The sequence below is a fragment of the Culex quinquefasciatus genome, chromosome 2 (assembly GCF_015732765.1).
Source record: "Culex quinquefasciatus strain JHB chromosome 2, VPISU_Cqui_1.0_pri_paternal, whole genome shotgun sequence".
NCBI classification, from domain to species: domain Eukaryota; kingdom Metazoa; phylum Arthropoda; class Insecta; order Diptera; family Culicidae; genus Culex; species Culex quinquefasciatus.
This window is the reverse complement of record NC_051862.1, coordinates 182,555,063-182,582,965: the sequence shown is the minus strand read 5'-3', so window position 1 is coordinate 182,582,965 and position 27,903 is coordinate 182,555,063. Positions and strand designations below refer to the sequence as shown.

Below are 27,903 nucleotides of genomic sequence, written 5' to 3'. Positions count from 1 at the left end.
ATGCGTTTCCAGTAAAATGTACTGAGAAGGGAACTTATATCAATGGAGAATCATAGTACTTTAAGTTCGATTGAAACACCGAAACCAGTTTTTTTTAAATATCATATCTCATAATCCTATTAATGGATAATCACCATTTTTGGATATGTTACGTATGTTTTAAAATGTGGCGAACTAAAATTGGTTCAGCCGTTCCGAAGATATGATTTTGTAAAAATGTGGTTATTTTAGAATCTAAAATAATGATCAATTATCCTGAAAATGGTGGACGGCTTCACCTTAACAAAGTTTCAAACTGTCAATGAATAACACAATCAGAATAATAAAGTGATTCTGTCAGATTTTGGACTACCATTTTTTCTGGCCAAAATGGTAATATTTGTGTACTTGAACATTTATCGTTTTATAAGTCTAGTTTGAGGTTTCAGAGATTTTTCATGATTTTTGCCGCTCTTCCTAACAAACTGAATTATTTTGAGGTAAAAATATTAGATTTTATGATTCATTGCAAATCAAACCAACCAAGGCTAAAAATAAGAGTGGCTGGTTTCAATCTGTTTCCTTTTTCATTAGGATCAGATTTAAAAAAAATGATACATTTTCATCCCTAACTTATTCGAACTCATAAAGAGAAGGATAGTGAAAAAACTCATTCTCGATGTCCGCCAAGTCTGAACGACAAGGTCGATGTATCGAAGATGTTTCCATGGTGGTTGCTTTCTTTCCCACAATGTCTCAAGATTGTGTGGTTATGTTTGGTGTGTGTATGTGCGTTCTGTGTACCGTAACTGGATTAAATTGAATCAATTTTCTATTTTTGTAACCACTCTTACTCCGCTCCACTCTGCTTCATAACAGAGGGAGCGAGTTGTGCCAATCTTTGGTTGATACGTTCCGTAAAACATACAACTCCAACCAGCTCTTCGGCAGCACCGGGTGAGGACGCCAGGGAACGGGATAAATTGCAGCCGAGTTTGCTCCATCATTTTCCACAAGACGTTCCCGGGTTGGCATACAAGAGGGATGTTCCTTAAAGATGCCATTCACTTTCAACACCCCAACGCTGCCCCCAACCCTGCTTACGTGTCCTCATTTCAACTGGGGGAGGAGGAGATGTTATGTTTGGTAGCAGAACGACCCCTTTTACAGTGTTGACTGTAAGATTACGATCCAGGAGCTCGCACGAAACTGTGCGCTGTGGGAACTTTTATGCTAAGTAATGCACATAATGATGGGGTATTTTGAGCAACATTGATGTGTCTTAAAACGTATCAGAGATGATTTAATTTAGTTTTGAAAAATCAAACTTTTAAAACTTACTAAAATAAGATAGAATTGTTGCAAGTATCTTCAAGTATTTTATTAAAACGAATATATTAACAAAAGAATTAGTTGATCAATTTATTTACTAAGCTCAACGGTCCAATTCTACTGCTACTTCTACTGAAGAGATCACAATCTTCATATACAGCTACGTTTTTAGATTTTTGAGGAGGTCGTAAAAATCGAAAAGTTAAATAAATACATTGAATTTAGAATGTATTCAATTAGATGGAGTTTTTTTTTAAACTTTCCAAAATTGGATTATATTTTTGAGTAAATTTAATTGTTAGTTTATTTTTTAATGGATATTTTATATTTTCTTAATAATTGTACTTTTATTTATTTGTGAAAATAAGGTATCAAAATGAAGTCCTGTACTGTTAACGGTACAGTAAAGGCTGCTCTGTACGACGTAATGTAGTCTTTCACTTCCAATAATGCTCGAGAGTAATTAGATTTATAACCCGATGAGTAATGGGACTTGTCTTGTCCTGACTGTATGTGCGTGTGTGCCCTCATCTGTGAAAGATACGAGATCTGTTGTCGGGCCGGAGTTACGGCTAAGCTATCAACCCTGGCCCAAGAGTTCATCAAATTGTTTGCTAGCGAAGATGCGATGCGAGCATAACTCTGGCTTGCATGCAATGTGTAAAGGGCTTTGCGGTTGTCGTGGTCTTTACACAGCAAACGGATAGGCATCTTGACTCTCGGTGGCACAGATTCTTCCGACTGGATGAGAACGGAAGCCGACCGTATTGCTATAACAGCTATAGTCGGTAAATCATCTGTGAAATGTGGGCTCGGTCACGTGGAGCTGTGCAGCTAGCTCTGAGCATGAAGGATGTATCATTTCGAGTGGAATTTATTAGCATTTCTGGCAAGCAAATTAATATGAGTTCTGTGGAAAGCCGTTCCAATTATAACAGGATGTTGAATTCTTGGAGTCAGATGGAGTGGGAAATAACGGGATCTAAACATTTTTAAATTGACTAAACTATAAATGCGTTTCAATTTCAGAAACCTCCACCGGATGTCCGCCGCCGGATCTAAAGGTTTCCCGCCCGCGGAAGCATTACCCCACCACGGAGGCCCCGTTCGTAACGTTCGAAACTACGCAGATCTACGTGCCGCAGGACTTTACGACGGCAGACTTTGAGTTCGTGGACGGGAAAAAGTCCGCCGTAGCCGGTATCAGCCTGGACAACCAGGAGGCCCAACTGACGCACGATGACACACCATTCTGGTGGGAGATGGGCATCCAGAATGCCGAAGCTCGGGAATCGTTGGCCGCGGCCTCATTCCCAGGATCGTCGTACAAAAATCGAGCCAAACGAGCCCTCAGACGTCGACCGGCCCGTCGCTTCCGGCGTTCATCCCTTTCGGACGGATCGTACGGCCAGGACAACGCCCTGCACCAGGAACAAACGCCGGTGATCGTGATCAACAACGTGTTCAACGAGAACGACAGCGATCACAGCGTGTACGACAATGTCTTCCTCAACGGGAACCAGCTGGACGGTGCTGACGGGCAGGACAACGAGGACCGGGAGGATCGTTACGTGGATAAGAACGAGATCGGGGAGGTGCTGGAAGCGGAGGTCGAGGACGACGGACGTGGTGGGGTGGCGGGGATTATGGCCCGAGTCAAGCGAAAGTCGGGCAAAACGACGGGTGCGCTGAGCAGGGCCAAGGGAAGTGGCAGCGACAGCGGAGGCAGCAAGAGTATCACCAGACATAACAAGCAAGGTGAGGGCGGTGTGGTCGGGGTTGAGGTGGGTAGATAGGAGGGTGGGCACTGGAATGATCAGAAGATGGAACATTGGATATATTGCACTCAAAAGGAATTTTCAAGTTAATTTTCGAAATTTAATTCATTGTAAAAAATTATTTAAATGCAGTTCTAAAGAGCATTCAATCAAAAAATTTATCATATTTGAATTTCATTTGGTAATTTTACCTTATCGACAACTAATAATTGGTCTAATATTAAACTTAATCTATTATTTTTTTAAATTCAAAAAATATTGATGACACAGTCTAGATTTTATTATGCGGTATCCTGGGAAAAATGACACTTCAGTGATTTAGAAATTATTAACGATTAACATGAGAAAATAAAAACAATGATTGTTTTATGCCATGTTTCGATTATCCGAAGTTCCGAAACCTTCGGATAATCGAGGCTAAGGCTAATCGAGTCTGAACTGTATTTCAATTCAATTAAAATACTAAAGAAAGCTTTACAAAACTTCTGATCATTCCAGTTAGATAGAGGCCGGGAATTTGTTTGAAAGTTTGAATTGTTTGTGTTGTTGGGTGTTCAGTAGTAACAGCGTGTATAAAATCACAAATCCACACAACGATGAATTTGGTTTCGATCTGGAATTGGCAATCCGATGTACTTGGACATGACCTGCTGAAATTAAAATTCAAAATTTCGTATCATTAAAACCCCGGAGTAGGATTGACTGTGATTTTAAGCAAGGTTTGAAGAGTTTTATAGAGCGGAAGGAGCAAAAGAACGAGAGAGAGAGCCTGTTAGTAGTTTAAGAGCCAGCCGCAGTTCACACTTGTTTTATAATACTGAAACTAGAACACGATCTAGATCACCCGGACGACCCGGAGCAAGAGGACCGCGGCAAGGGCGGCCGTACCTCCGAGGACGCCACCCTGCAGCTGCAGGGGCTACCCGACCAGGGTGATTCCATGGTACGTGGTAAGCGTAAGTCCGGTAAGGCCACGGGTGCTCTAAGTCGTCCGAAGGGCGGTAGCGATAGTGGCAGCAAAAGTATCAATCGCAATTCCAACAAAGGTGAGCCTTACTTGGTAGTGTGACCCATCTTACTTTAGGATCATTCCTGTTTTTTTGAATTTCTTGCACTTTTTACCAACCTCGAGCATTTCGCTGCAGAATCCGCTAAGGAAAGCCGCATTTAAGCAACGCTTCTTCGACAGAAATCCGCGTGCCAAATCACTAGCATATTCCATCCTCAGCCAGAACCATAGCATTTGACCATTATTAGCCCAATAAAGAGTGTTTTCAGCTTTCATAACGCTTCCAAAACTCAGCTTTTAATTGCTTTGCGCATCAAACAACAAAGAGTTGGCTCAGTCCGGAAGACTAATCCCCCATCCACCAACCCCCAGGAAACTTTGACGAGGACGGAAGCTATGTTCCTCCGCTGCCGGACTCGCGGGAGAACCCCGACCGGGAAGAGTCCAGCGAAGAGATCGAGGAAAGTCCCGAGCTGCACCAGTTCCGCGAGGTCTCCGAGGTGCGTTTCCAGGGTGAGGTGGGACCGCTCGGGGGGCATCGGCTGTGCAAGATCCAGTGCGTCCGCGGCCACTGGGTGGGACCGGTTTGTGCGATGAACGAGCACGAGCAGGACGAAAACGGCCAGCTCAAGTTCGAACCGCTGTACAAGCGCTGCGTGGTGGACCACATTCCGCCGCATCTGCTGCTGAGCTACAAGAATGTTTCGGTGGTAAGATGAAGCTTTGATTTTTCTGTTCTGACAGTGGGAAAGTCACACTTGCTTACATTTTCAGACTCTGGGCTGGGATCTTCCCCATGGACATACCTTGCAAGCGCGATGCCGCGATTTGGGACTCTACAAACTGCTGGGTGAAACGAAGGTTCTCTGCTCCAACGGACTCTGGGCTCCGAAGATGCCATCCTGCGTTCCGACTACACTGCTGACCAATTATTCTGGTATTTTATATCCAATTTAATATTGATTATTCAAATTAATTTTGATATATTTTTTTAAATTTTAGATGATAGTCCTCCGTCAATCCGCATCAAGGTGGGCGTCGGTTCAGCGGCCTACGAGCCTTCCGGTGTGTTAGCAGTCCTTCCAACCAGTACCATGCACTTGGACTGCATGTATCCACGACGCCGAGGATCTCCCGAGTGGACCTGGACCGGGTGGTTCCGGCAATATCTAACCGGTAGGCGATTTGAATAAGGTCGTTCAGCATTGAACTGCTCATCCCAATTGGAGTTCTACCACCGTAAAAAATCTTGAAATTTCTGTTCACCTCACATCCTTGTTCACAGCAGCATGCGTTCCTCTATCGTGTGTTCGATCTTACATCGGTTGCTATCCTTTCTTCCCGCCCCTTGTAGAACAGCCCGGCAGTAGCGTAAACCAATTCAACCCAATACCTGATTTTTTCAATGTAGGTTGGTCTGCGGTTCCAGAGGAGAAGGCCTCCCGCTACCGGCTCACCATCAAGGACATCCAGGCGCAGGACTCGGGCACGTACACGTGCGCCTCGCCACGTGGCCTCACCAACAGTATCGTGATTGTGGTGGCAGGTGGGTGAATTTCCAGTTTGGACAAGCAACTGCAATAATGAGTTTCGATTTCAGTTTCACAGTGTGCAGCTTTGACCGAGCCAAGACCACCGTTATCACTACGCCTAGAAGGCATTAAACTTGGTCAGAGGGCACTTTATCGCTGCCCACTAGGGTACTCCCTGCAAGGAACAGCGAATGCAACCTGCTTGGCTTCCGGTGAGAGGTTGATCGATCTAACCTTAACTCCACATTAACAAGCATTTTTTTATATCAGGAAATTGGTCCTCGCCGCAACCCAACTGTCATCCGATCCAGTGTCCGCCGCTTTTCCTGGAAGATCCGCACCTGAGTCTAGTTGAGCTCAACACCTCGGCCTGGGGACGTGCCGTTTTCCGCTGTGCCTGGGGATACCGCCTCAGTGGTCCGCCCGGGTTGGAGTGCGAACCGAACGGTCACTGGAGCGGACCCATCCCAAGATGTCGTGGTATGAGTGCGCTGGCGTCCAGCAAGCAGAACGATCATGATTCATGAACATTCCTTCTGTACAATATGTTATCGCATCGCATCTCTCTATCCGCATATGAACCATGCTTAACTTTAAGTCGTCCCTCAGGGTTACATCTTAAAGAGCAAGCCAATTGAAAGCGATACTCATTCATCATGCTATCGTGTCTGTTCGATACTTACTGGAAGGCACCAATTTTCCAACAATGGCATACAGAGGTTAAGTGTTACTCACTGAGAGTTCAATATTGAATGACTTACCTTATCTACCCTGAATTCAATTGAATTCTCCTCGACATTCCCTAAAACTTTTTGCGCAGTGATGAAAGAATCTCAGAAAAAAAATCTTTTGATGCTCCTTTCTCGCGCACGAAAGATCCGTTAAAAGAAACTCAAAAAATCATCATCTGGATTATTTTTGCAGGTGTGACGTCCAAAAACGACCTGTCACTGTTCGTAAATGAACAATGTTTGTATGCAAAATGAACTAAATTAATGTTGTGATTCAAACTGATTTTTCGGCAAGTTCGTGAGCGATTTTGCGTGATTGGCCTCCTCTCCTCTCTTTCGCGGATGATGAAAATTCGCAAGCGAAAAAGGTTTTTGGCGATTCGAGGATTTGGCGATTTTTGATTCGACTCCCCGGATTTAAAGGATCTGTCGACATCAATTGCTTACTCTGACTCTGACTCTTCAGTTCTGTTCGAAACAGTAATGTTTTTCTTCAAACCGAAGCTTACCTCTGTACGCCACTGTCCACACCCTCACATCACCTTACAAATGAGCACTTGTCCTGTATGTTCGGTTTCTAATCCCTGCCTGCTCACCCGACTGCCATCATCCTCCAGCGATCCAGTGTCCGCAGCCGTTGATTCCGCTGAACGGACGCATCGACGGAACGAGCGGGCTGAACACGTTCGGCCAGCGCAACAATCGGTACGCCGTCGGTGCGCTGGTCACCTTTAGCTGCACCGAGGGCCACCTGCTGGTGGGGGAAGCATCGATAGTGTGCACCGAAACAGGCTTCTGGTCCCATCCGCCGCCGTTCTGTAAGTAAACGAGTGCACACACGTCACCTCGTCGTCGTCCGTTTGTCTTTGTAGCGTGACTGTAGAAGCAGATTAGTGAGTGTTTTTAGGGTAGTTTTACTGTTTCGAGAAATCATTTAAAAAAATCACAAATATACAATTTGCTTGCTCGACACACACACCCCCGATGTACCACGTGCGACCTCGATCAACTCCCCCATAATCTGACCATCCAATTGATCACAAATGACCGAATAAATTTCTGCTTCCCTCACGATTGGTCCGAGCACCTGCCAAAGTCTTCACGAGCTCTCGCTACACGTGTCCGGTTTGCGTGGCGTGGTGGTGTCAATATAGTGTTAGTGTCACGAATAAGTTACACCTCGATCCGGCCAGATTTGAACCCTAACCTTTCGTTTCCCGTACCTCGTTTTCCCTTCCACAATCCAGGTAAGGCCCAGTGCCCGTACCCGGGAGATCCCCCGAATGGATTGATAGCTCCGCTCAAGTTCCACTATGACCCGGGAGACTACCTGACGGTGCAGTGCCGACCCGGCTTCGTTGAGCACGGAGTCAACGGTGGACCGCCGGAACGTCCGCGCTGTACGCCCGAAGGAGACTGGTCCGGACCGGTGCCCCAGTGTCGAAGCTACGAGGAGATCTAACCAACCCAAGGAACCCGGACCCCGGAAGACCGCATTGTGATAACACAGTAAAGATTCTATACAGGAAACTCTTGTATGACAAGAGGAGCGGAGTGGATACGGAGCTACGTGCAGCCTGATCTCGTTACGTAATCTACGAATGGTTTGATGTTTTTTATGAAAGTACAACTTGAAACGGTTTACCCCATGTAGAGCAGACAAAAACACACACACACACACACATATATATATAGTATTTGAAGCCATCCAAGAGACACGTGGTACTGTACCTTATAGTAGATATCAGTAGTTTTCCAAAATAAGCGTTTAGGACGAGGATGAGAGCGACAACGCTCCGGAAGCAATTCTTTGGACGAATTTACCTTCACAATAATTATTATCCAACTGCAGCAGATTTCTAGCACGTAAACCTAGTCGTTTATTGCGAATCAGATAACATTGTCGACAAAACCGCGCAATAACAGAGATTGTTTCTATGTTCCCACCTATATATATCAAACAACAGCAGCAACAGCCTATATATCTCCTAACACACAACTCTTGATCAATCATATCAATCCAAATGTAAAACATTTACTTTGTCTAAAACTCTATCTATCAAAACAAAGAAAAAAAATCTATGTAAAACGCTTAGATCACACCGATCGACACAGAGAACAAACATACACAAACTCTATAATCAAAACCGCTTAACTTACCACATTTAACGACTATTCTTACTGTCACGCTTCACTTTTTCAAACTCACAGTTTGTTCAATAGTTTAAAACAAACAATGTCAGAATGATGGAATGTATAATTCCCAACCACTGACAACAGTTTAGTAAACCCAAGTAAGTTACAAACAGTTTACAAGTTGCATAAAAAAACAGACTCAAAACAGATTGTTTTAACAGTATAATCAACCTTAAAAAAGGTCCTTCATTACAAACATAGCCCTTAACTCTAGAGAAACGCTTGAGTTTGAGTAACTTTTCCGACTAACAGATGTTCCATTTAAAAATCAAATATACATCCCACTGTTACTGTGAAATCAATTATTATTGCATGGAGAAATAAAGTACATGTATTAAAAAAAACCTGCGAAAGCGTTCTTTTATTTGTTATGAAATGCAGGTATTACCAAACTTGAACGAGTGTGAGATTCTTGTAGGGAATTAAATTCCTTACACTTTGTCAAAGGGTCAAAAACGATCCCAGTTGATTTTGAATATTTTTCTATTAGTAAAATATGTATTTTCTATACTGATCCTTGACATTTTTTAAATGTGTTTCATAAGAACGAAATACCGTAAGAGCAATGTCGTACCGCCCCTTACAATTGTTGCTTCAGATATGAGCAATTCTCTACCAAAACCGGAAAAGGATTTTATTTGTATTTTTTGATTTGGCTCAAACTCTGTGGGGGCCTTCCCTATGACCAAAGAAGCTATTTTGCGTCATTGGCTCACCCATACAAGTCTCCATACAATTTTGGCTGCTGTCCATACAAAAATGGTATGTAAATATTCAAACAGCTGTAACTTTTGAGTGAATTTTCTGATCAATTGGTGTCTTCGGCAAAGTTGTGTGTATTGTTGAGGACTATTGAGAAAAAAATAGGTACACGGAAAAAAAATTGCTGATTTTTTAATCAACTTTTTTTCACAAAAACTCTCGGCTCGTGGATGTAACTTCTGGAGGTCCTGGTCAATAACGGAGTAGCAACTGCGGGTGGGCACCTATGATTATGCTTATATGCTAACTTTTTTTTCACAAAAACTCAATTTCCCAAAATACGTATTTTTTGAGTTTTGAGATTTTTGATATGTTTTAGGGGATAAAAATTAGCATTTTTTGAGCCATAGAAAAACATGGTTAAAAAAACTGCCGCCGAGTTATGCGTTTTTGAAAAAATAGTGATTTTTGGAAAAAAAGGAAATTTCATGCAAAAACAAATTTTACGTTATTTTTTAATGCAGAATTGAATTTTCAATCGAAAACCACTTTACAGGTTTTTTGATAAAAGGCTCCGTTTTCAAGATATAGCCACCAAAAGTTTAATTTTAGCGAAATAAGTGAGCATGAGTGACCATTTTTAAAAATATATTTTTTTAAAAGTTCAGAAAATTTGCTATAAATTTGTCTAAGAGACATTGAATATTGGACCTCGGGTTGCTGAGATAGAACCGCTTTAAGAAAAAGAAACAGGAACATTGAAGTTTTCTAAGTCTCACCAAAACAACCCACCATTTTCTAATGACGATATCTCAGCAACTAATGGTCCGATTTTCATTGTTAAAACACGAAACATTCGTGAAATTTTCCGATCTTTTCAAAAAAACATTTTGAAATTTTTTAAATCAATACTAGCATATTAAAAGGGCCAAACATTGAATATTACGCCAATTTAAAATGCTAGTCTTGATTTAAAAAAATTCAAAACATTTTTTTCGAAAAGATCGGAAAATTTCACGAATGTTTCATGTTTTAACATTGAAAATCGGACCATTAGTTGCTGAGATATCGACATTAGAAAATGGGTGGTTGTTTTGGTAAGACTTAGAAAACTTAAATTTTCCTGTTTCTTTTTCTTAAAGCGGTTCTATCTCAGCAACCCGAGGTCCAATATTCAATGTGTATTTTTGGAAAATGAGTTTTTGTGAAAAAAAGTTGATTAAAAAATTTGCATTTTTTTCGTGTACCTATTTTTTTCTCAATAATCTCAACAATACACACAACTTTGCCGAAGACACCAAATTGATCAGAAAATTCACTCAAAAGTTACAGCTGTTTGAATATTTACATACCATTTTGTATGGACAGCTGCCAAAATTGTATGGAGACTTGTATGGGTGAACCAATGACACAAAATAGCATATTTGGTCATAGGAAAGGCCCCCACAAAGTTTGTGCCAAATAAAAAAATACAAAAAATAAAAATGGTCGAAATCAGCCGATTTTGTAGAGAGTTGCTCATATGTCCATCGGAGCTAGCGGGATAAACTTATTGTTTACATTTGTTGCCGTGCTATCTTGTCACACGTCGCTTTTTGACGTTCTGGGAAAACGCGTTTTAATGTTGGACTTAGAATAAACAAAAAATAGAGCACGCAATGCAAACAATAACAAACACAAGAACAAGCGCATTTTTTTGTTCACCATTCTGTGTATTGTCCCGAAGTTTTGTTGAATTTGGTTGCCGGAGTCATAGTTACAAATAAAAATGTTTATGGTAGTCGGGAATGTGCGTATGACAAACTCGTTCTGACCAGAAATCCCTTTACCCAGTTGTCACACTTACATACTATTTTCAGGGTGTGTCAAGACAGCACGACAAGATTGAAATTTCTTTCAATCTGACAACAATGCACGTTTTTTTTTTACACCCAGAACTGGCCATCGGCATACGAGAGGATAAAGAGCACGATTCGGTAGTAAAATGGTACTGTGTGCGAACGGAGAGGATAAATCCCGAAATTACCAAGAGTACTTTACTCATGGGTTCATCTTCAAAAAAAGTTCATCTATAAAAAAAAGTACCGGTACCGAAACTCGAACCCAAGACCTTCGGCATATTGTACCGTGCCTTTGCCATATGGGCCACAATGGTTCGGTGACTAAGTGGCGGTCATGTGTCCATATAAGCCACTCAAATATCTCAGGGTTGAAACCGAATTTTGGGAATCTGTTTATGGTATAAAATGTGGAGATATTGTATTTATTCCTAGTACAGAATAGTACAGAGTTCCTATGCACCTCTTGATTTTTTTTTCATATGTTAAAATAAAACATAGGTAAAACTAAAGTTTTAAATTATTTTATTTAAAACTGGTTAGATTTTGTGTTCATGAATGATTTTTTTTTAGTTCCCATCATCGCAGTATCCGAGTTTATCCCATTGGTCGCAAATTCCTCCTGGAAAATATAATTCCACGTAAATTAATCGAAAACCAACTGTTATAAAATACTTTACCGCTCTTCCAATATTTATCCGGACAATTGGCGCGCATTTTTTCGGTAAGACAGAGCAAAAAACCATACGCAAAGAAGCTGCACTTGTACTGGGTTTTCGTCAAGTGCGAGCGTTGCTCGTTGGTAATCCTGACGCACATCTCAATGAGCCGTGCCATAACGTCCCTGGTTTCCTCGTCCAGGTGCTTGGTGAGTTCATTCGATTTTTTGACGTCCACCCTGTCCTTTTCTAGAATACCTTGCTTTTCCATCTGACATTTTACGGCACACTGGAATTTTTAACATTTTTTAAAATGTCATATTCTTTCAATTTTTTGACTTACTACAACTTGATTGTTTCTATCCAAGGCCATATTTTTCAGTTCCTCCTGACAAGCTTGCCGTTGATAAGTTGACGGTGAAGTAAAAAATTGAGGAAAGTCACAACAAGCATTGACTTGAGCTTCCTGAAAGAAACAAAACGAATTTTGAATACATAATTTAAAAGTATCAAATGAAACCTTCAACGAACATATTTTTTCCTGTCGATACATTCCTGGCTGTTGGCTTGATGAAGCTGTAAAAATGTTCAAGAGTTTTGATATCAGCGCATAAAACTAAACAAAATTATTAATTAAAAAATCATACGGATAACACTAGAAATCCCAAAGCAACTGTTGTAAGCATATTGAAGACGGAAAATGATGCTAGCTTTTAATTCTGAACGTGTCAATAATCTGAGTATGGTTTGCCTTGAAGCTTTCATGAACATTACTTTGTTGAGGGCAAATTGTGAATTTTTAATCGAGAATTTAATTATTTTGAAAATGAAAAAAATATGATTTGTTTTATATGAAATAATAAAAATGGAAAGATATCATTCCATATACTTAAAAAACCGATAAATAGAATTTTCACCTAAAAAGTTAACTGCAATTTGCCAAATTGGTGTAAGTTTGTAATTTGTATCACTGTGGATTTCAAAATTTCAATAATTAGATGAATATGGGTAATTTTTGATCTAGTCTATTTAAATTAGTCACATTATTTTTCCTCAATCAAGTCAAAGTGAAAATGTACTATCGTAGTCTGTTTTTTAAACGACAAAAAACCTTTTTTTGTAAACAAAAATAATCTACAATTTCTAAAATAATCTGATAACCACTTTCTGCCTTCCGGCAACAGCAATCATTTGTGCGAGATGATATCGTTTGCTTTTCACACATTTTAATTATTGTTTACCTTAGTTGAAATCGAAAAACGCGCCATATAAAAGTTGAAACGCTGGAAATATTTCTTTCAGAAAGACTGAAGCTTTCCCAAAAGTTTTGCTGCTAAAAAAAATTATCAAGATGCATTTCTTTGGCTTGATCATTGTTTTGCTGGGCGTGTCCTTTGAGGTATTTGATATTTTTTTATTAGAATGATCGTTTTAATACAACAAACATTTTCAGGCCACTGTTAATGGAGAGGACTGCATTGATACTAAGACGCAGGTATTTTGGACATTATTTGTATTTTGAATCTAACTTTAGTTACAGATTGTATTTTCCAATAGGCAAAGGAAATTTCCGAGTGCTGTGATATGCACAACCCAATCGATTTGTCCGTTGCCGAGGAGTGTGTCGAAAAGTACAAAGATCTTTCCGGGGAAGAATTGATCGCGGTAAGAAGTTTTTTGTTCAAGTTTGAAATTCATTTTGCATTAACAAAACAAACTTAGTGCATCTACGAGTGCGTGGGCGACAAAACGGGCGTCATTCAGGGCACTACAGTGAGCAAGGACAAGCTGTTGGAAAATGCCAACAAGGTACCGGACGAGGAGATGAAGAAGGTGGTGATCGCCGCCATAGAACTGTGCGCTGAACAGGCTGCCAAATTGGCTGAGGAAACTGCTAACCACAGCATGAAGTGCAGTCCTTTTGCGTTCATGGTTGGGGAGTGCATCATGCGGCACATCTATGCCGAGTGCCCGGAGAATTTCTGGAAGAAATGTGGGTTTTTTTGTTGCTTTTGTGTGGACTCAGAATAATCAAGTAATTTGTTCAATTTCAGCCGATGTCTGCGATAAAATCAAGGCCGGAGTTCCAAAATGTCCTCAGTAAATGAGAAGTGACGACGCTAAGAGACATTTTCAATAAACCATGTTTGAAATAAATAATTATATTCGTTTCATGAGGTGCTGGTCTTTTATTCGAGAGCCCATTTTTTGACTGGTAAAAATTTTGAAATTGAAATTTGACTTGTGTCGTAATATAAAATAAATCTCAAAGTTAGAAAATAATAATTCTATCAATATCTGTTTATTTTAAATTGTTGATTGAAACTAACAAAAAGGGCAATAGAGGGTTGAGCTTTTGTGTTCTGCAAACTGATTACATCAGAGCAGTTCTCTACGAAATCGATCTTTTTTTTATTTGAATTTTTGTATTTTTTGATACGGCTGAAACTTTTTTGGTGCCTTCGGTATGCCCAAAGGAACAATTTTGCATAATTAATTTGTCCATATAAATTTCCATACAAATTTGGCAGTTGTCCATGATATATGAAAATTCAAAAATCTATATCTTTTGAAGGAAATTTTTGATCAATTTGGTGTCCTCGGCAAAGTTGTAGGTATGGATAAGGACTACACTGAAAAAAAAAATGATACACGGTAAATTTTTTTTTGGTGATTTTTAATTTAACTTTTTGTCACTAAAACCTGATTTGCAAAAAATTACTATTTTTATTTTTTTATATGGGACATAAAATGAAAATGGTAGAAAATGGTGGGTTGTTTGGGTGAGACTTGAAAAACATCAATTTTTCTGCTTTTTAAGCCTTGCCTTATCTTAGCAACTAAAGGTCGTATCAACAAATTTCAAAAAAGCATAATATAGAGAGTTACCTACAAATGGCTATAACTTGAAAACGGTACACTTTATCAAAATTTCACTAAAGTACTTTATGATTTGATTTTACATCGAATAATGAAGTTGAAAAATTTTTGCGACCAATATTTCGATTTTTTCAAATAAATAGTATTGATACAAAAAATCATTACTAGGTCAAAGATTTTTTGCACAACCTGGAAACTTCTAAAAAGTTGGAATTTTTTGTCCCCTAAAACATATCAAAAATTAAAAAAAATAAAAAATAGTTTTTTTTTTGCAAATCAAGTTTTAGTGACAAATAGTTAAATTAAAAATCACCAAATTTTTTTTACCGTGTATCATTATTTTTCAGTGTAGTCCTTATCCATACATACAACTTTGCCGAAGACACCAAATCGATCAAAAAATTCCTTCAAAAGATACAGATTTTTGAATTAAAATGTACAAAAAAAATCGAATGACCGAAATCTGATAGAATTGCTCATCAACATATTTTACTTTCGGGCACAGTTTTAATATTGAGCACATTGACATTTATTCAATTACGAAATTTAATAAAAAAGTGCACGCAATTTGGTGGTAGACACACATAATTAAAACACGTATTTGATGTCAAGCAAGTTTACAAAATAACATCAACTTTTCATTTCTGCGATTACACAGAGAGGTATTTTTTTCTTTTCGAACATATAGTTTTTGTGGTTTGGATGAGTGTTTTAGCAGAATATATTTTTTGTTACTTTGTAGAAATAAAGTGGAAATAACTTTTAAACATAAACAAATTTCAGAAAAATAATTTAGAATTGTTATGACTAGTGGAAAGCATACCTCGCACTATAAAAAAAAAATGTGTTTGAGTAATGCTATTTTTTGAAATTAATTTTTGATATTTTTATGATTTCTGATAATTTTTGATTGAGTTTTTCAGATAAGTTTCAACTCTTCCTCACACCTACGCCATGTTAAAGTTGTCCAAAAAATTGCAATTTTCGTAATTTTTTTTTTGCAAAAACCACATTTAAAAAAAATCATTACTCAACGCAGTTTCAACTGATTTGAGATTTCTTAGGCTTATGGTGAAAAATATAAGTTTCAAAAGCCTAGCTTGGCATTTAAAAAAGAGACTTCAAATGCTGCATTTAAGGACTCGGGACCAGAGAGTCTATGTTTGAAAATATTTTATCGGATTCCTCGAGAAATTTAACATAACATATCTAAAAATGGTGAAATTGTAACTACTGGATTCGGAGTTACAACTTATTGAATATAAAAACTGGGATCTTTGACGCACCTCGAGTCAAAACAAGAAAATGACGAAAACGGGAAAAGTCTACTTCTTTCACTAAGATTGCGATAACTTTAAAATTTAAGCGATGACCTATAATTTTTTGAGTACTAAAAGTTGCGTCTTTCATTACAGTCTACTCTTAATATAATTATTTTTAATTCATGCAATTTTTAAGTGTTGGATAGATTTCAAAATCACTATCTCTGCTATTTAGAAAAAAAAAGTAGATTAAGCATGGATTTTAGTACCTTTATTTCAATCAATTTAAACATAATCTAAGCTAGCAGAAACCGATCCTTCATCATTTTGCTCCAAGTGTTCAACCCCTGCATCACCTACTGATGGTGGCAGTACGGAGTTCCTCCCCGAATCTTGTCGCACAGCTCGCTGGACTGGAAGTACTCGTCCGGGCAAACCCGATCGATCTCGAACACGAAGCACGTCTTCAGCTCCAGCGCGTACGGGTTGCACTTCAGACTGTGGCCCTGGATGCTCTGGATGATCTCGTCCGACGTGCCGGCACACTTTGCAAACACGGCCTTCCAGGCGTCCCCGACCGCGCCTCCCTGGGCGTCCGCAAACCCGTTCAGCGTGTCCAGGTTGACCGAGTTGCCGCTCACGATTCCGTTCCGTTCGCTGTAGCACTCAAAGAAGCACTATTTGGAAAAAAAAGTTGAGTTGTTTGTAGAAATTGAAAAATGCCTAGAGTGTGGAGTTCTCTTACGGCATACAGGTTGTGCACATCGGACGCCTTTCCCTTGGCCTCCTCAGCACATTCCTTGGCATTGTCACCTGGCAGAACCGGAGGCAGTGAGCAACATCCTTCTATCTCGTCTTTCTATAAGATTTGTTTTTTTTTATGAGTTTCCATTTTCAAATGTAACTTTAAAATTGTATTCTTACATGCTCATCGTAGTCAATGCAGTCTTCCCCAAGTGCACTCTAAAAAACAACAATCAAAATAGTTTAGTTAAGTTTGTGATGGAGAGATTTGTTTTAAAAAGCACCTTTGCCAAGAGTAGAACACACGACAGAAGTAAAAATGAGCTTATGTGCTGCATTTTTGTACTAACGTTGAGCAACTGAAATGAAGCTGTAAAATTTTGCATTTATAGGCTTTATTTGCTTGCTAAAGCCAAAGTCATGGTCACATTTTTAGCTAAAAGGTGTTATTGTAATAAATTGATGATCTACATTGCATTTAATGATATAAGCTTAACATATAATTATTTTGAACTGAAAACTGTTAGTTGGTCGGATGGGTATTATAGATTTTAAACAAATCAGATTACACTCAGCTGTATTTATCATTTCGGCGTGCTTGTACTTTCTGGCCATTCGCTCATATTTTTTTTTTTTAATGCTTCATATTATCTCAAATTAATAAAATTATTTGCTATTAAGCTACAATTATTAATTTTTGCATTTGTCAAATGCATCTGTATACATAATAAAAACTCAATAATTTGGGGATACGACATTTGATACACAAATAACTGCGATTTTTTTTTATTATACAGCAATTCCCCACGAAAACAGCATGATTCGAAAAAGAAGTTCTCCGATCGCTCTCAAAAATTTTCTGGGGGTTCCTTGGCCGAAATAATAAGACAAATATTTTTTTTTGTTTGGCCATTAGGGTGACCTACGCCGTGTTAGGGTGGTCCGAAAAATGGCAATTTTCGTCGATTTTCGCTAAAACTACTTTTTTCAAAAAATCATGTCTCCGCGTCATTTTATCCGATTTTATCTGTTCTAGACGCAAAATAAAGGTGATTAGTTTGGCTATTTGAGAAAAATAGTAAGAAGTTTCAAAAATATAGCATAACATTTGAAAAGGTCGTACGAAAAAAAAATGCTGTTTTGAAGGTCTCGGGACCAAAGAGCCTTTGTCTGAAAATATTTTTATCGGATTCCTCGGAGCCTTTGTCTGAAAATATCTTTATCGGATTTTTCGGAAAATTTCACATAACATATCAAAAAATTGTGAAGTTATGTTTTCGATACTCTGAGATACGATTTTTTGAAAATAAAAACTGGGTTTTTCGACGCGCCACGCGCGAGAATGGTAAAATGACGAAAACGGGAAAAATTGTATTTTTTCACTAAAACAGCGATAACTTGAACATTTCAGCGATAACCTATAGGATACCAAAAGTTGCGTATTTTAATTACGAAAATTTTTGGTACCCTAACATGTATAGGTTATTGCTGAAATTTTCAAGTTATCGCTGTTTTAGTGAAAAAATACAATTTTTCCCGTTTTCGTTATTTTCCCATTTTTGCGCGTGGCGCGTCTAAAAACTTAGTTTTTATATTCAAAAAATCGTATCCCAGAGTATTGAAAACATAACTTCACCATTTTTTGATATGTTATGTGAAATTTTCCGAGGAATCCGATAAAAATATTTTCAGACATAGGCTCTTTGGTCCCGAGACCTTCAAAACAGCATTTTAAGTTTTCATACGACCTTTTCATATGTGAAGCTAGATTTTTGAAACTTCTTACTATTTTTTTTCAAATAGCCAAACTAATCATCTTTCTTTTGTGTCTAGGACAGATAAAATCGAATGTAATGGCGCGGAGATATGATTTTTTGAAAAAAATCGTTCTTGCGCAGATCGACGAAAGTTGCAATTTTTCGGACCACCCTAACACGGCGTAGGTCACGGGTACGGGTCTAATTATTTCGGCCAAGGAAATTTTGGGCCCGATCGGAGAACTTTTTTTGGAATCATGCTGTTTTCGTGGGGAATTGCTGTATAAAGACAATGCACATTTACTTGATACACCTACAATAAAATTAAATGATTTAACTGATTTTGTTTAGGGATTTGACAACTTAAGTTTAATTTTTCTTCGCTGTTCAAGCCGGTTCTGGCAAAATTGCATTTATTGAATTTTGAATGTTTCACATAATTTATGTGCTCCCTGTAGATTTTATTTCCGAGAGCTAGATTCGATCAATATGTCAGAATATATAAATTTTGAAGTTTCCATTACTAAAAGTTGTTCAAGAGTCTAAGTCAGTAGTTGAAAATATTCAAAAATGCTTATCCTCGTGTATCTATGCTATTTTTCATCAAATCTTTACGGGCCTAACTATTTTCTTCAGGGAACCCCCAGAACAATTTTGAGCCCGATCCGATAATGTTTTTTTTCGAAACATGCTGTTTTCATAGGTAACTACTAAATACAAAAAGTTAACAATTAGTAACAGTTTGTCTGGATTTTCGAATTGAATACAACAGGTTCACTTTTTGTAGACATAAGCGTTTATTGAGTAAATTTAAAAATCATTAAAAAACAATTAAAATAAAGTCATAATTTCAAATCCTAAGAAATAAGAGATACAAATCTCACTGTCACAGGCAATCATATCGAAGAAAATCTCATCAAATTTTTTTAACGAACAGCATACTACTTCCCCAATCACAGAGTTCCTGTCTGCAGTGCGGTCACAGCCTGCTTGATCCGCTTGATATCACGTGCATAGGTGCGGCAGCACCCGCCAATAAAACGTGCCCCTAGATCGATCCACTGCGGCACGTACTGTTCCAGGGGGACGCAATCCTCCTTGCCTTGCCATCTAAAATTAGGTTATTTTTAAAGGTTTTGCTGTAACAAATAGAAAAATCACAAGCTTACCCAGTTTCAACGCTGTAAACCTCTCCCGAGTTGGGGTACACGATCAGCGGGATCCGTTCCACCGGCGATCGTTTCTCGTTGACAGCCCGGAATAGAGGCGTCACAAACTGCGGATGGACACAGTTGACACCGAGCGCGATAAGATTGTCGTTTCCTAGTAATTTAGCCTTGTTCCAGATGTACGAGACCGTCTCGGCAAAGTTCTCCCCACGTGCAAGGTGGCCACTGTCCTTGCACTGGAACGAGATCCAAAACTTTACGTGCGGGTAATCCTCGGTCATCATCTCCAGCATGGCGTCGGCTTCCATCTGGGGGGGAATCAGTAAGACGATTTAACCATCATTCACAAATTTGTATATCAAGAAAAGTTACCTTGCACGGAATTGTTTCTATTCCCAGCACATCAACGCCAGCCTCCAAACAGGCGTCGATTCTACTGCGGTGCCATTTCTGAATAGTGTCCGCCGAAACGTAGTCCGCGTACTCTCCGGTATACTCGGATCCGTCATGCAGATGTGCGCCGTACGGTCCAATCGAGGCCACCACCAATGGAATCTCCCGGATGTCACTTTCCGCCAAGTGCTTCGTGCGGGCCATGTGGGCCAACTTGACCGTCGATTTGATCAGCTGAATACTGGCCGCTTCACTAAGGTCCAAGTACTCCCCGTAACCTTCGATACTGGCCTGGTAAGTGTTGGTCATGATGCACTGAGCCCCAGCCTCCAGAAAATCCAGATGGGTCTTGTACACTGCGTTCGGATTGGTCGCGTTGAACCGGGCACTCCACAACGGATCTCCGTCGACATGTTTTCCCACATGAACCGACAGCTGGGTCGCGAATCCACCGTCCAAAACCGTCACTGGCAGTCGGCTGCTGGTCATCTTTCCTCACTTGGTCAACGGTAAAACAAAGACTGAAAGTAAAGCTGGGAATGATGACCGTTTAAAAGAGCAGGAGCGGGACGTTATCAGTGAAATATGAAGAACAAGGGCGATAACAACACTGTGCTTTGGCGAGCAGTGTTAGACTTCTAAGGGTCAATTGGTGGTAACCTTTGTAGAGAGTGCAATTAGTGGCTTTCTATAGGAGATTTCATGCAAACAAAACATCAAATTTGCTTAATATTGAATTTAAATTCACTTAGATTTAGGGTTTTTTTTTCTCAAGAATATCAGCTAACAAAATCTAAACTAAAAAATATATACCTTCCCTGCAAAGGCTTTTGAACTAATCTCAGTTGAAAGGTTCTCCAAATCTCAGAATTGCAAATGTAACATCCTGGAGCAGAACTGTTAATTTCAAATAAAACACCAATTGTATTGAAATTGATATTTCAATTCAAAAATATTTCAAGCTGATTTGAAACTTTTGACCCAATTCTCAAGGCCATACCTTCGAGTACGAGTTGAATAAACTGTAAGGCTTTCTTTTCCGGCTACAACCAGTATAAATGTGCTGATAAAGTGACGTTGTAGCTGCTTTCAGAAGCAAACACTGACCTCTGATAACCTGCCAAACTCACCGGGTGTGGATCGGGCTCGGACCAACTGCTATGGAGAATGGATGATGCAAGTGTTGCTGCGGGAGAGGATTCTTGACCTTGTCTGATTATAATTGTTGTTATTGAAATTTAGTGGTAAAATGAGTTTAAACCCGTTAAGAATCAAATGTTGTTGGTACCGTGTGTTCAAGTCTATAATAAAAAAAGAATTTTCTGAAAATGTTGCTTCTGCTGTTCTCTATTCTGCTATTTTGCCATAACATTTGTTTGCAGTTACACTGAGTAAATAAATAAGATCTCATCTCAGTCTGGCGGGATAATCATCGTTTTAATTATTTCGTTGCATATTTAGTTTAAGTTAATTTATTTCACCGCCTCCATCTAAAATGCTCAGGCTGTATCTTAACACTAACTAATTATGCCATATTATTAGATAAGTAGGAGCAACAATATATAGCTTTTTAATAAGTTTTATTTATATATCTATATAAAAAAATCCAGGGATTTTTTTATCACCCATGGAAATCAATGAAATTTTTTCACGTTGATGATAAGAAGCAGTCTATAAAGAATTTGTACTAGTTTGGAGATGAAAATAACGATCAATTCCCTAATGACTTTTCCTTTCAAGGTGCTGTCAAAACCCCTTCTGTCGTGACAATGTATTTCAATTTTGGAACACTTTTTTTAATGTATAATGGGAACAGCATCTAATTCCAACGTGCCTTATTAAAAGCGTTTTCAACTGAAATCGAGTGAGCTCAAAAAGAAGTGAGCAAACAAGTTTCTATCAAAGTTTTGCAAAATTAGTTGTTTAAATAGTGAAAATCAGCAAATTGGATGGAGTTAGGAGCGAGTGCTTAACCTGCCAAACATACTAGAATTTCCCCTATTTGAAATGAATAAATGAAATCAAGTTTTTGTAGAACAAAATTGTATAGTTCTACATCTTAATCACTGAAGATATATTACAGCATGGTTTGTAGAGGGCTACTCAATAACTAAATGTAACAACAAACTAGTATGCGACTACAATAACAAAATATTTCTCCTCACAAAATTGAATTCATTCACTTGAGGTAACGGCACAGTCTTGGAGCTATTTCGAGATGATTGGTAAATATTTACATACCCACCAAGCAAGCTCAACAAACTGTAACAATGTCTTATTTGTAGCCAACGTGTTCAAAACCAATCCAACACTATTGAGTAGTAAACTCATTGTTATTCTTTTGATTTGCATCACTATACAGAACAACTAACCACTGCCAAGGTCTGCAATTTTGCCTCAACTGGAAGTCAACTTGAAGTCCTTGGACGCGAGGTTGAACAAACGTTCACTCTGTGTCTATCTCCTTCAGCACGACAGACATCACTCACTGGGGTATGGTCTATTAGAGATTATACTTACATCGAACTAGTCTCGTACTATACAATAAAAGAGCAGCAGGGATGGGGAAGGCAGCACGCGCGCACAGCACTTTGCCCGTTGATACAATTTGTTTGGGTCGTTTAGTCCAAGCCAAGCAATAACAAAAACACCATTACACTGAGAGAAGACACCTTATCACGCTTCCCCACAGACTCAAACTATTATCAAACGTGATGGACGAGCGGGCGGCACTAAACAGACATAAAGATTAGTAGATAACGCGCGAAAATGAAGTAATACTTGGGTTGGATTTGAAAACAAACAATCCGAGTTTAGTTTGTTCCTTGGGGGCAGCGAAAATCCGATGGCGATGATGCTTCCAAACGGATCGACGGTTGGACGTGCAATGCAATATGGTGGTATGGCCCTCTCTCTCTCTTGTTTGAGTTTACTCAGTTAGTACGTGCTTTCGAAGTGTTTCTAGTGTGCACCTTAGTGTTGTGAGGTGGAATACTAAACAAATTTCTGTGAATATATTAGTGCAGGGACAGTAGACAGCTGTGCGTAGGATCGTATGCAATTTCAAAGAAAATGTTTCTATTTGAAATATTTTTGTTTTATCAGAACGTTGAAAACAGTTTATTAACATTAACTTTTGTTAGCTGAGCATTTAAGGCAGTGTTTCTCAACCGGTGAGGAATTCCCCCCTGGGGGGGAATTTGGCCATTCTTGGGGGGAATGGGGATGCAATAGAAATGTAATACCTTTTAACAACGAGCTTGCAAAAATAATCCATGTCTAGAACATTCAACCAAACTATCCAATTGGAAAGAATATTAGAACTTTTAAAATAAAAGTCCTTTGGGTTTTGATACCTTTTCAAACATAAGCTGTTTTTACAAAATAGAATGGGTTTGTAAACACATTTTTTTTCATGTATTTGTTCTTTTTCCAAAAGATTGTTGTTGGCGCCAACGCCAAAGTAGATTTAATTTGCCCAATTTTCAGCTCAGAAGATATAGTTTCCAACCGATATGATTTTTTAACAGTGTCAGGTATAGTAAATTTGCAAGAATAATCCATCCATTTCCACAGTGTCGATTAATCCTTCCATTGTTTCAAGCACATAACACAACACAAATGTACCCGCACATACACGCCACACATTGAAGAAGAAAAGAAACAATAGCATGTAAATAACCGCAGACCAACTCACCATTCGTGTCCTTTCCCTTTCACACATATTTCATTCATGTATCTCACAGCACACAATAGGCTCAAGGACGCGCAGCGCGTCTGAACAGGCAGCTTGCGCAAACAGACCAATAGGAGAACAGGGAGTAGGGATGAACGAAGTAAATGAATGGAAAGAAGAAGTGGCGTGTACATGGTTTAGGGAAAAGGATTGCGCACCCGAGAGGAGATTAAAGAAGAAGAATAATTTTGTTGCAAGAAGAAGATTCGGCAAATTTGGCCGAAAATGTATGCTTTAAAACTAAATGAATTTGTTAGTCCGTAAGTCAGTTTAAGCTTGTAAATATAGAAGTTAACATCGTGAAACAAGCTGTTTTCTTGCATCCTGGCCAAAGGAGTCCACTGAAGGAAAAAGTTGTGAATACAGTCCACTCGCCGATTTTCGCCTTGAAGCTGTGTTGTGCCACGGAATTCCCTGCAACACAGTGGAAAGGTTGGACAATCATCAAGCCCTCCTGGAGCCGGGCCTAGCGCTCCTTCATGGTCCGTCGAGCCGGATTTGTGCGAAAAGTGCTGACCTTCATGGTTCTTCAAGTGAACGTTCAACGAGAGTCGCCAACCGGAAGTTAAAGTGGTCCGTCAATCCGGACGAGTGAAAGTGGCCTTTGGCGGATGCGAGGAAAAACTGACAAGTGGGTCTAAAGAGACCAAAGTGAAGCACAGCCAAAGTGTTTTACAAACCAAAAACTCGTGTGCCAAAAAGTTGGCAAAGTGCGTCCACGCCGTGGACAAAAAGTTGCAACAAGCAAAAGGTTGCAAAAGTGAACTCAAACTTTGAGACACAAGTGAAGTGAAGTGAGAGCGCCAAAATGGTGTTACACACGCCAATGAAGCAGCCCGTGAATCCAGATGAAGTGAAGTCGCTGATTCATCAGCGGGGACAGGTCAAGGGAAAAGTGACGAGAATTAAGAACGCCCTTGACGAAGCCAAGAAGAACCCGCAGAGGATAACCAAGGCGACGCTGAAGGTGTACGAGAAGAAGCTGGAAGCGCACTACCAGGAGTACGTGTTGCGCCATCGTGAAGTGATCGAAGCGGTTGACAAGAAGGAGGAACAAGATGATGTGCTCGACGTGTTTGACCAGCTTCACACCGAAACGCTGGTGCTGGTCGAAGAGCTGATGGAGATGTTCAACCAGCCGGTCGCTGGACCGGCCCCTTCAAGTCGGTGCCAACGGGTGGCGCCTCAAGTGATCGTGCAACAGCAACCTCTTCGAGCACCGATACCGACCTTCGACGGACAGACGGAGAACTGGCCAAAGTTCAAGGCCATGTTCGAGGACCTCGTCGGTCGCACCCGCGATTCCGACGCCATGAAGCTGCATCACCTCGACAAAGCTCTGGTCGGTGATGCAGCTGGGTTGATCACCGCAAAGATGATTCAAGACAACAACTACGAGCAAGTTTGGAAGGAGATCAGCGAGCAGTTCGAGAACCAACGTGTCATCGTGGATACACACATCGATGGATTGTTGCAGCTCAAGCCAATCACCAAGGAAACCACAAGGACTTGCAGGCGCTCACCAAAGCCTGTGATCGCCACGTCGCCGGATTGCAGTACCAAGGACTCGTCGTCGACAGGCTGTCAGGACTTATCATTAACAAGCTAGTGGTAGGGTGCTTAGATGATAGTACTAGACAGCAGTGGGAAAGGACGCAGAAACAAGGTGAGTTGCCAGACTTTAAACAAACATTGCAATTTCTGAAAACCGAGTGCCAAGTCCTTGAACGTTCCCAAAATTCGCGCGTCTTGAGCTCAGCAAAGGAGCAAAGCAACACCAAGCCATCTTGCCCCAAACCAACCCCAAAAGCCCATACTGCCACATCTGCAAAGGTCGCCAAGTCATGTCTGGTTTGTGGGGCGGATCACCGTCACTTTGAATGTTCGAAGTTGCTGGCGATGACAGTTCCGGCGCAATGCCAAAGTTAGTGAGTTGAAGTTATGTTTTAACTGCCTCCGAGCTGGTCATCGACTTTCTGGTTGCTCCAGCAATCTGAAATGTCAGACTTGCCACAAGAAACACCACACCTTGCTCCATAACGACTCTTTCTCCAAAGCTCAAAGCGTAAGACCAACCCCAAGCCTCCAAGTAACAAACCCTACAACACCTCAGTCTAAATCTCCCAACCTTCCCACGTCCACTACACTGAGTCAGAACCTGCAGCAGCAAACCCCTCTCAACTCTTCATGTTCATCCAACCATTCCCAGAGTTTGAAAACTGTGATGTTGCTGACGGCTCTTGTCCTGATCGAGAATGATGGAGATCCCGTTCCTTGCCGTGCGCTTCTTGATAGTGGTTCGCAAGTGAACTTTCTCTCCGAGCGGATTGCCGACAAGTTGAAGGCCCCTCGTGAGTCGCTGTACGTTCCAATCGCTGGTGTAGGTGGGTCAAAGGTGTATGCTAGGGAGAAAGTCAGGGTTACCGTTCATTCCAGATACTCGGCCTTCGCCGCCAGTATCACATGTCTGGTGGTTCCAAAGGTGACTGGAATCATCCCCGGATCGAAGATTGATGTTTCCTCCTGGTCGATCCCAGTGGGAATCCAACTTGCGGATCCAGAGTTCAATGTCCCCGAGAGAATTGATATGTTGATTGGTGCCTCCATGTTTTTCAGCCTGCTTAAGTCAGGACAGCTGCACCTGGCAGACGGTCTGCCAGAGTTGCGCGAAACTCATTTCGGCTGGGTATTTTCCGGCGAAATCGAGAATTCTGTGAACCATTCACACATCGCGAACAACGCTTCGTTGGATGTGCTGAATCAAACGATTTCCAAGTTTTGGGAGGTCGAGGATCTTGCCGATCCAACGCCCCCACCCTCTGATGTTGATGAATGTGAGACGTTGTTCGTGGAAACGCATAGTCGTTTGCCGTCAGGTCGATTTGTTGTTAGATTACCTTTTCGAGAAGATGTTTCAGGGTTGCCAGACAACCGTTCGCTCGCTCTTCGTCGGTTCCTGCTGTTGGAGCGCCGTCTCAACAGAGAACCAAGTCTGAAGCAGCAGTATGCTAAGTTCATTGATGAGTATGAAACCCTTGGTCATTGTCGTGAGGTTGATGAGTCCAAGGATGTAGACCAGCATCGGTACTACATGCCCCACCACGCCGTCCTGAGGCCGATGAGCTCGACCACGAAACTGCGAGTAGTGTTCGACGCGTCGGCCAAGCAAGGTTCTACGGCGAAGTCGCTCAACGAGGTTCTCCACGTTGGAAAGCCGGTCCAAAGTGATTTGTTCAGTATCCTCCTCAGATTTCGTAAAAACCCCATTGCATTCACTGCCGATATTGAAAAAATGTATCGGCAAGTGCTTATCGACTCGTCTCAGACGAGGTTCCAGAGAATTCTGTGGAGGAGTGACTCTTCAAAGCCGATTCGCGTGCTGGAGTTACAGACGGTAACTTACGGTACAGCAGCTGCCCCTTTCCTCTCGACCAGATGTCTAGTTCAGTTGTGTCAAGATGAAAGAGAGAATTTTCCGCTAGCATCTGAGGTGGTTCGTGATGATTGTTATGTCGATGATATCCTTTCCGGTGCTAGCTCCGCTGACGAAGCTGTAGTCGTCCAGCGGCAGATTCGAAAGATGCTTGAGTCTGGAGGTTTTCGTGTCCACAAATGGAGCTCGAATTGCCAGGAAGTGTTGAGTAGTGTTCCCGAATCTGATCGCGAGAAACTTGTGTGCCTCGATCAAGGAAACGAGGTCGTCAAGGCACTGGGTCTGACATGGTGTCCCCAGTCTGACGAATTTATGTTCGTGGTGCGTCTTCCAAAAGATGTCATCGAATTCACCAAGCGAAGTATTTTCTCTGAAATCGGCAGGTTGTTTGATCCCATCGGATTTCTATCCCCCGTGATTGTTGTTGCGAAGCTTTACATGCAGAAGTTGTGGTTGATTGAGTTGCCATGGGACGCTAAGGTCGAAGGAGATCTTCTGGCGTCGTGGTTGTGTTTCCGTAGAGCCCTCCCCAAGGTTAGTGAAATTCGGATTCCACGCTATGTTATCAGCCCGTCGACTGTCGCGATTGAGCTTCATGGATTTTCCGACGCTTCCGTTGTTGCTTACGGTGCAAACATTTACGTCCGATGCATCTTGTCCGACGGTAGAGCTCAACTTCGCCTCCTCTGCAGCAAATCAAGAGTTTGTTCGCCCAAGAAAGATCTCAACATTCACCGCAAAGAGTTGATGGCGTGTGAACTGTTGGCTCGCAT

At 40.6% G+C, this 27,903-nt stretch overlaps 5 protein-coding genes across 14 annotated transcripts in view; 2 read left to right on the top strand and 3 right to left on the bottom strand.

The window, feature by feature from the left end:
- Positions 1–8,905, top strand: part of LOC6041536 (locomotion-related protein Hikaru genki) — a 38,231-nt gene extending 29,326 nt beyond the window's left edge. The window contains exons 4-13 of one of the 4 annotated variants that reach the window (XM_038253246.1): positions 2,341–3,069; positions 3,929–4,135; positions 4,471–4,808; positions 4,873–5,035; positions 5,101–5,274; positions 5,510–5,644; positions 5,699–5,842; positions 5,901–6,110; positions 6,979–7,179; positions 7,609–8,905. In XM_038253246.1, coding sequence (XP_038109174.1) covers positions 2,341–3,069; positions 3,929–4,135; positions 4,471–4,808; positions 4,873–5,035; positions 5,101–5,274; positions 5,510–5,644; positions 5,699–5,842; positions 5,901–6,110; positions 6,979–7,179; positions 7,609–7,823 — 2,516 coding nt within the window. In that variant the 3' untranslated portion in view covers positions 7,824–8,905. Of the gene's footprint in view, positions 1–2,340; positions 3,070–3,916; positions 4,136–4,470; positions 4,809–4,872; positions 5,036–5,100; positions 5,275–5,509; positions 5,645–5,698; positions 5,843–5,900; positions 6,111–6,978; positions 7,180–7,608 lie in introns of all 4 variants that reach the window. The other 3 variants (XM_038253245.1, XM_038253248.1, XM_038253247.1) reach the window with 3 other exon arrangements.
- A 2,723-nt stretch (positions 8,906–11,628) lies between these two features.
- LOC119767723 (general odorant-binding protein 66-like) lies at positions 11,629–12,506 on the bottom strand. 2 transcript variants are annotated; one of them, XM_038257035.1, is made up of 5 exons: positions 12,404–12,506; positions 12,288–12,332; positions 12,100–12,222; positions 11,778–12,045; positions 11,629–11,719 (listed from the first exon to the last, which is right to left on the bottom strand). In XM_038257035.1, the coding sequence occupies exons 1-5, from the start codon at positions 12,440–12,442 to the stop codon at positions 11,667–11,669; spliced, it is 528 nt and encodes a 175-aa protein (XP_038112963.1). In that variant the 5' UTR covers positions 12,443–12,506; the 3' UTR covers positions 11,629–11,666. The 2 variants fall into 2 exon arrangements, with proteins under 2 accessions (XP_038112963.1, XP_038112964.1); XM_038257036.1 differs by having other exon boundaries at positions 12,103–12,222.
- Positions 12,507–13,049: 543 nt separating this feature from the next.
- Positions 13,050–13,916, top strand: LOC6041538 (general odorant-binding protein 66). The gene is made up of 5 exons (XM_001850733.2): positions 13,050–13,155; positions 13,210–13,251; positions 13,314–13,421; positions 13,479–13,749; positions 13,811–13,916. The coding sequence occupies exons 1-5, from the start codon at positions 13,108–13,110 to the stop codon at positions 13,858–13,860; spliced, it is 519 nt and encodes a 172-aa protein (XP_001850785.2). The 5' UTR covers positions 13,050–13,107; the 3' UTR covers positions 13,861–13,916.
- Positions 13,917–16,147: 2,231 nt separating this feature from the next.
- Positions 16,148–17,020, bottom strand: LOC6041539. The gene is made up of 4 exons (XM_001850734.2): positions 16,927–17,020; positions 16,823–16,861; positions 16,644–16,757; positions 16,148–16,575 (listed from the first exon to the last, which is right to left on the bottom strand). Exons 1-4 carry the CDS (start codon positions 16,978–16,980, stop codon positions 16,255–16,257), a joined length of 528 nt encoding a protein of 175 aa, XP_001850786.1. The 5' UTR covers positions 16,981–17,020; the 3' UTR covers positions 16,148–16,254.
- Positions 17,021–19,172: 2,152 nt separating this feature from the next.
- LOC6041540 (homocysteine S-methyltransferase) lies at positions 19,173–22,865 on the bottom strand. Of its 6 annotated transcripts, none has more exons than XM_038256877.1 (4): positions 22,482–22,865; positions 19,941–20,494; positions 19,569–19,876; positions 19,173–19,509 (listed from the first exon to the last, which is right to left on the bottom strand). In XM_038256877.1, exons 2-4 carry the CDS (start codon positions 20,448–20,450, stop codon positions 19,353–19,355), a joined length of 975 nt encoding a protein of 324 aa, XP_038112805.1. In that variant the 5' UTR covers positions 20,451–20,494; positions 22,482–22,865; the 3' UTR covers positions 19,173–19,352. The 6 variants fall into 6 exon arrangements, with proteins under 6 accessions (XP_038112805.1, XP_038112803.1, XP_038112806.1 ...); XM_038256875.1 differs by having other exon boundaries at positions 19,941–20,482; XM_038256878.1 differs by lacking the exon at positions 22,482–22,865 and adding an exon at positions 22,334–22,453.
- Between the last annotated feature and the right edge of the window lie 5,038 nt (positions 22,866–27,903).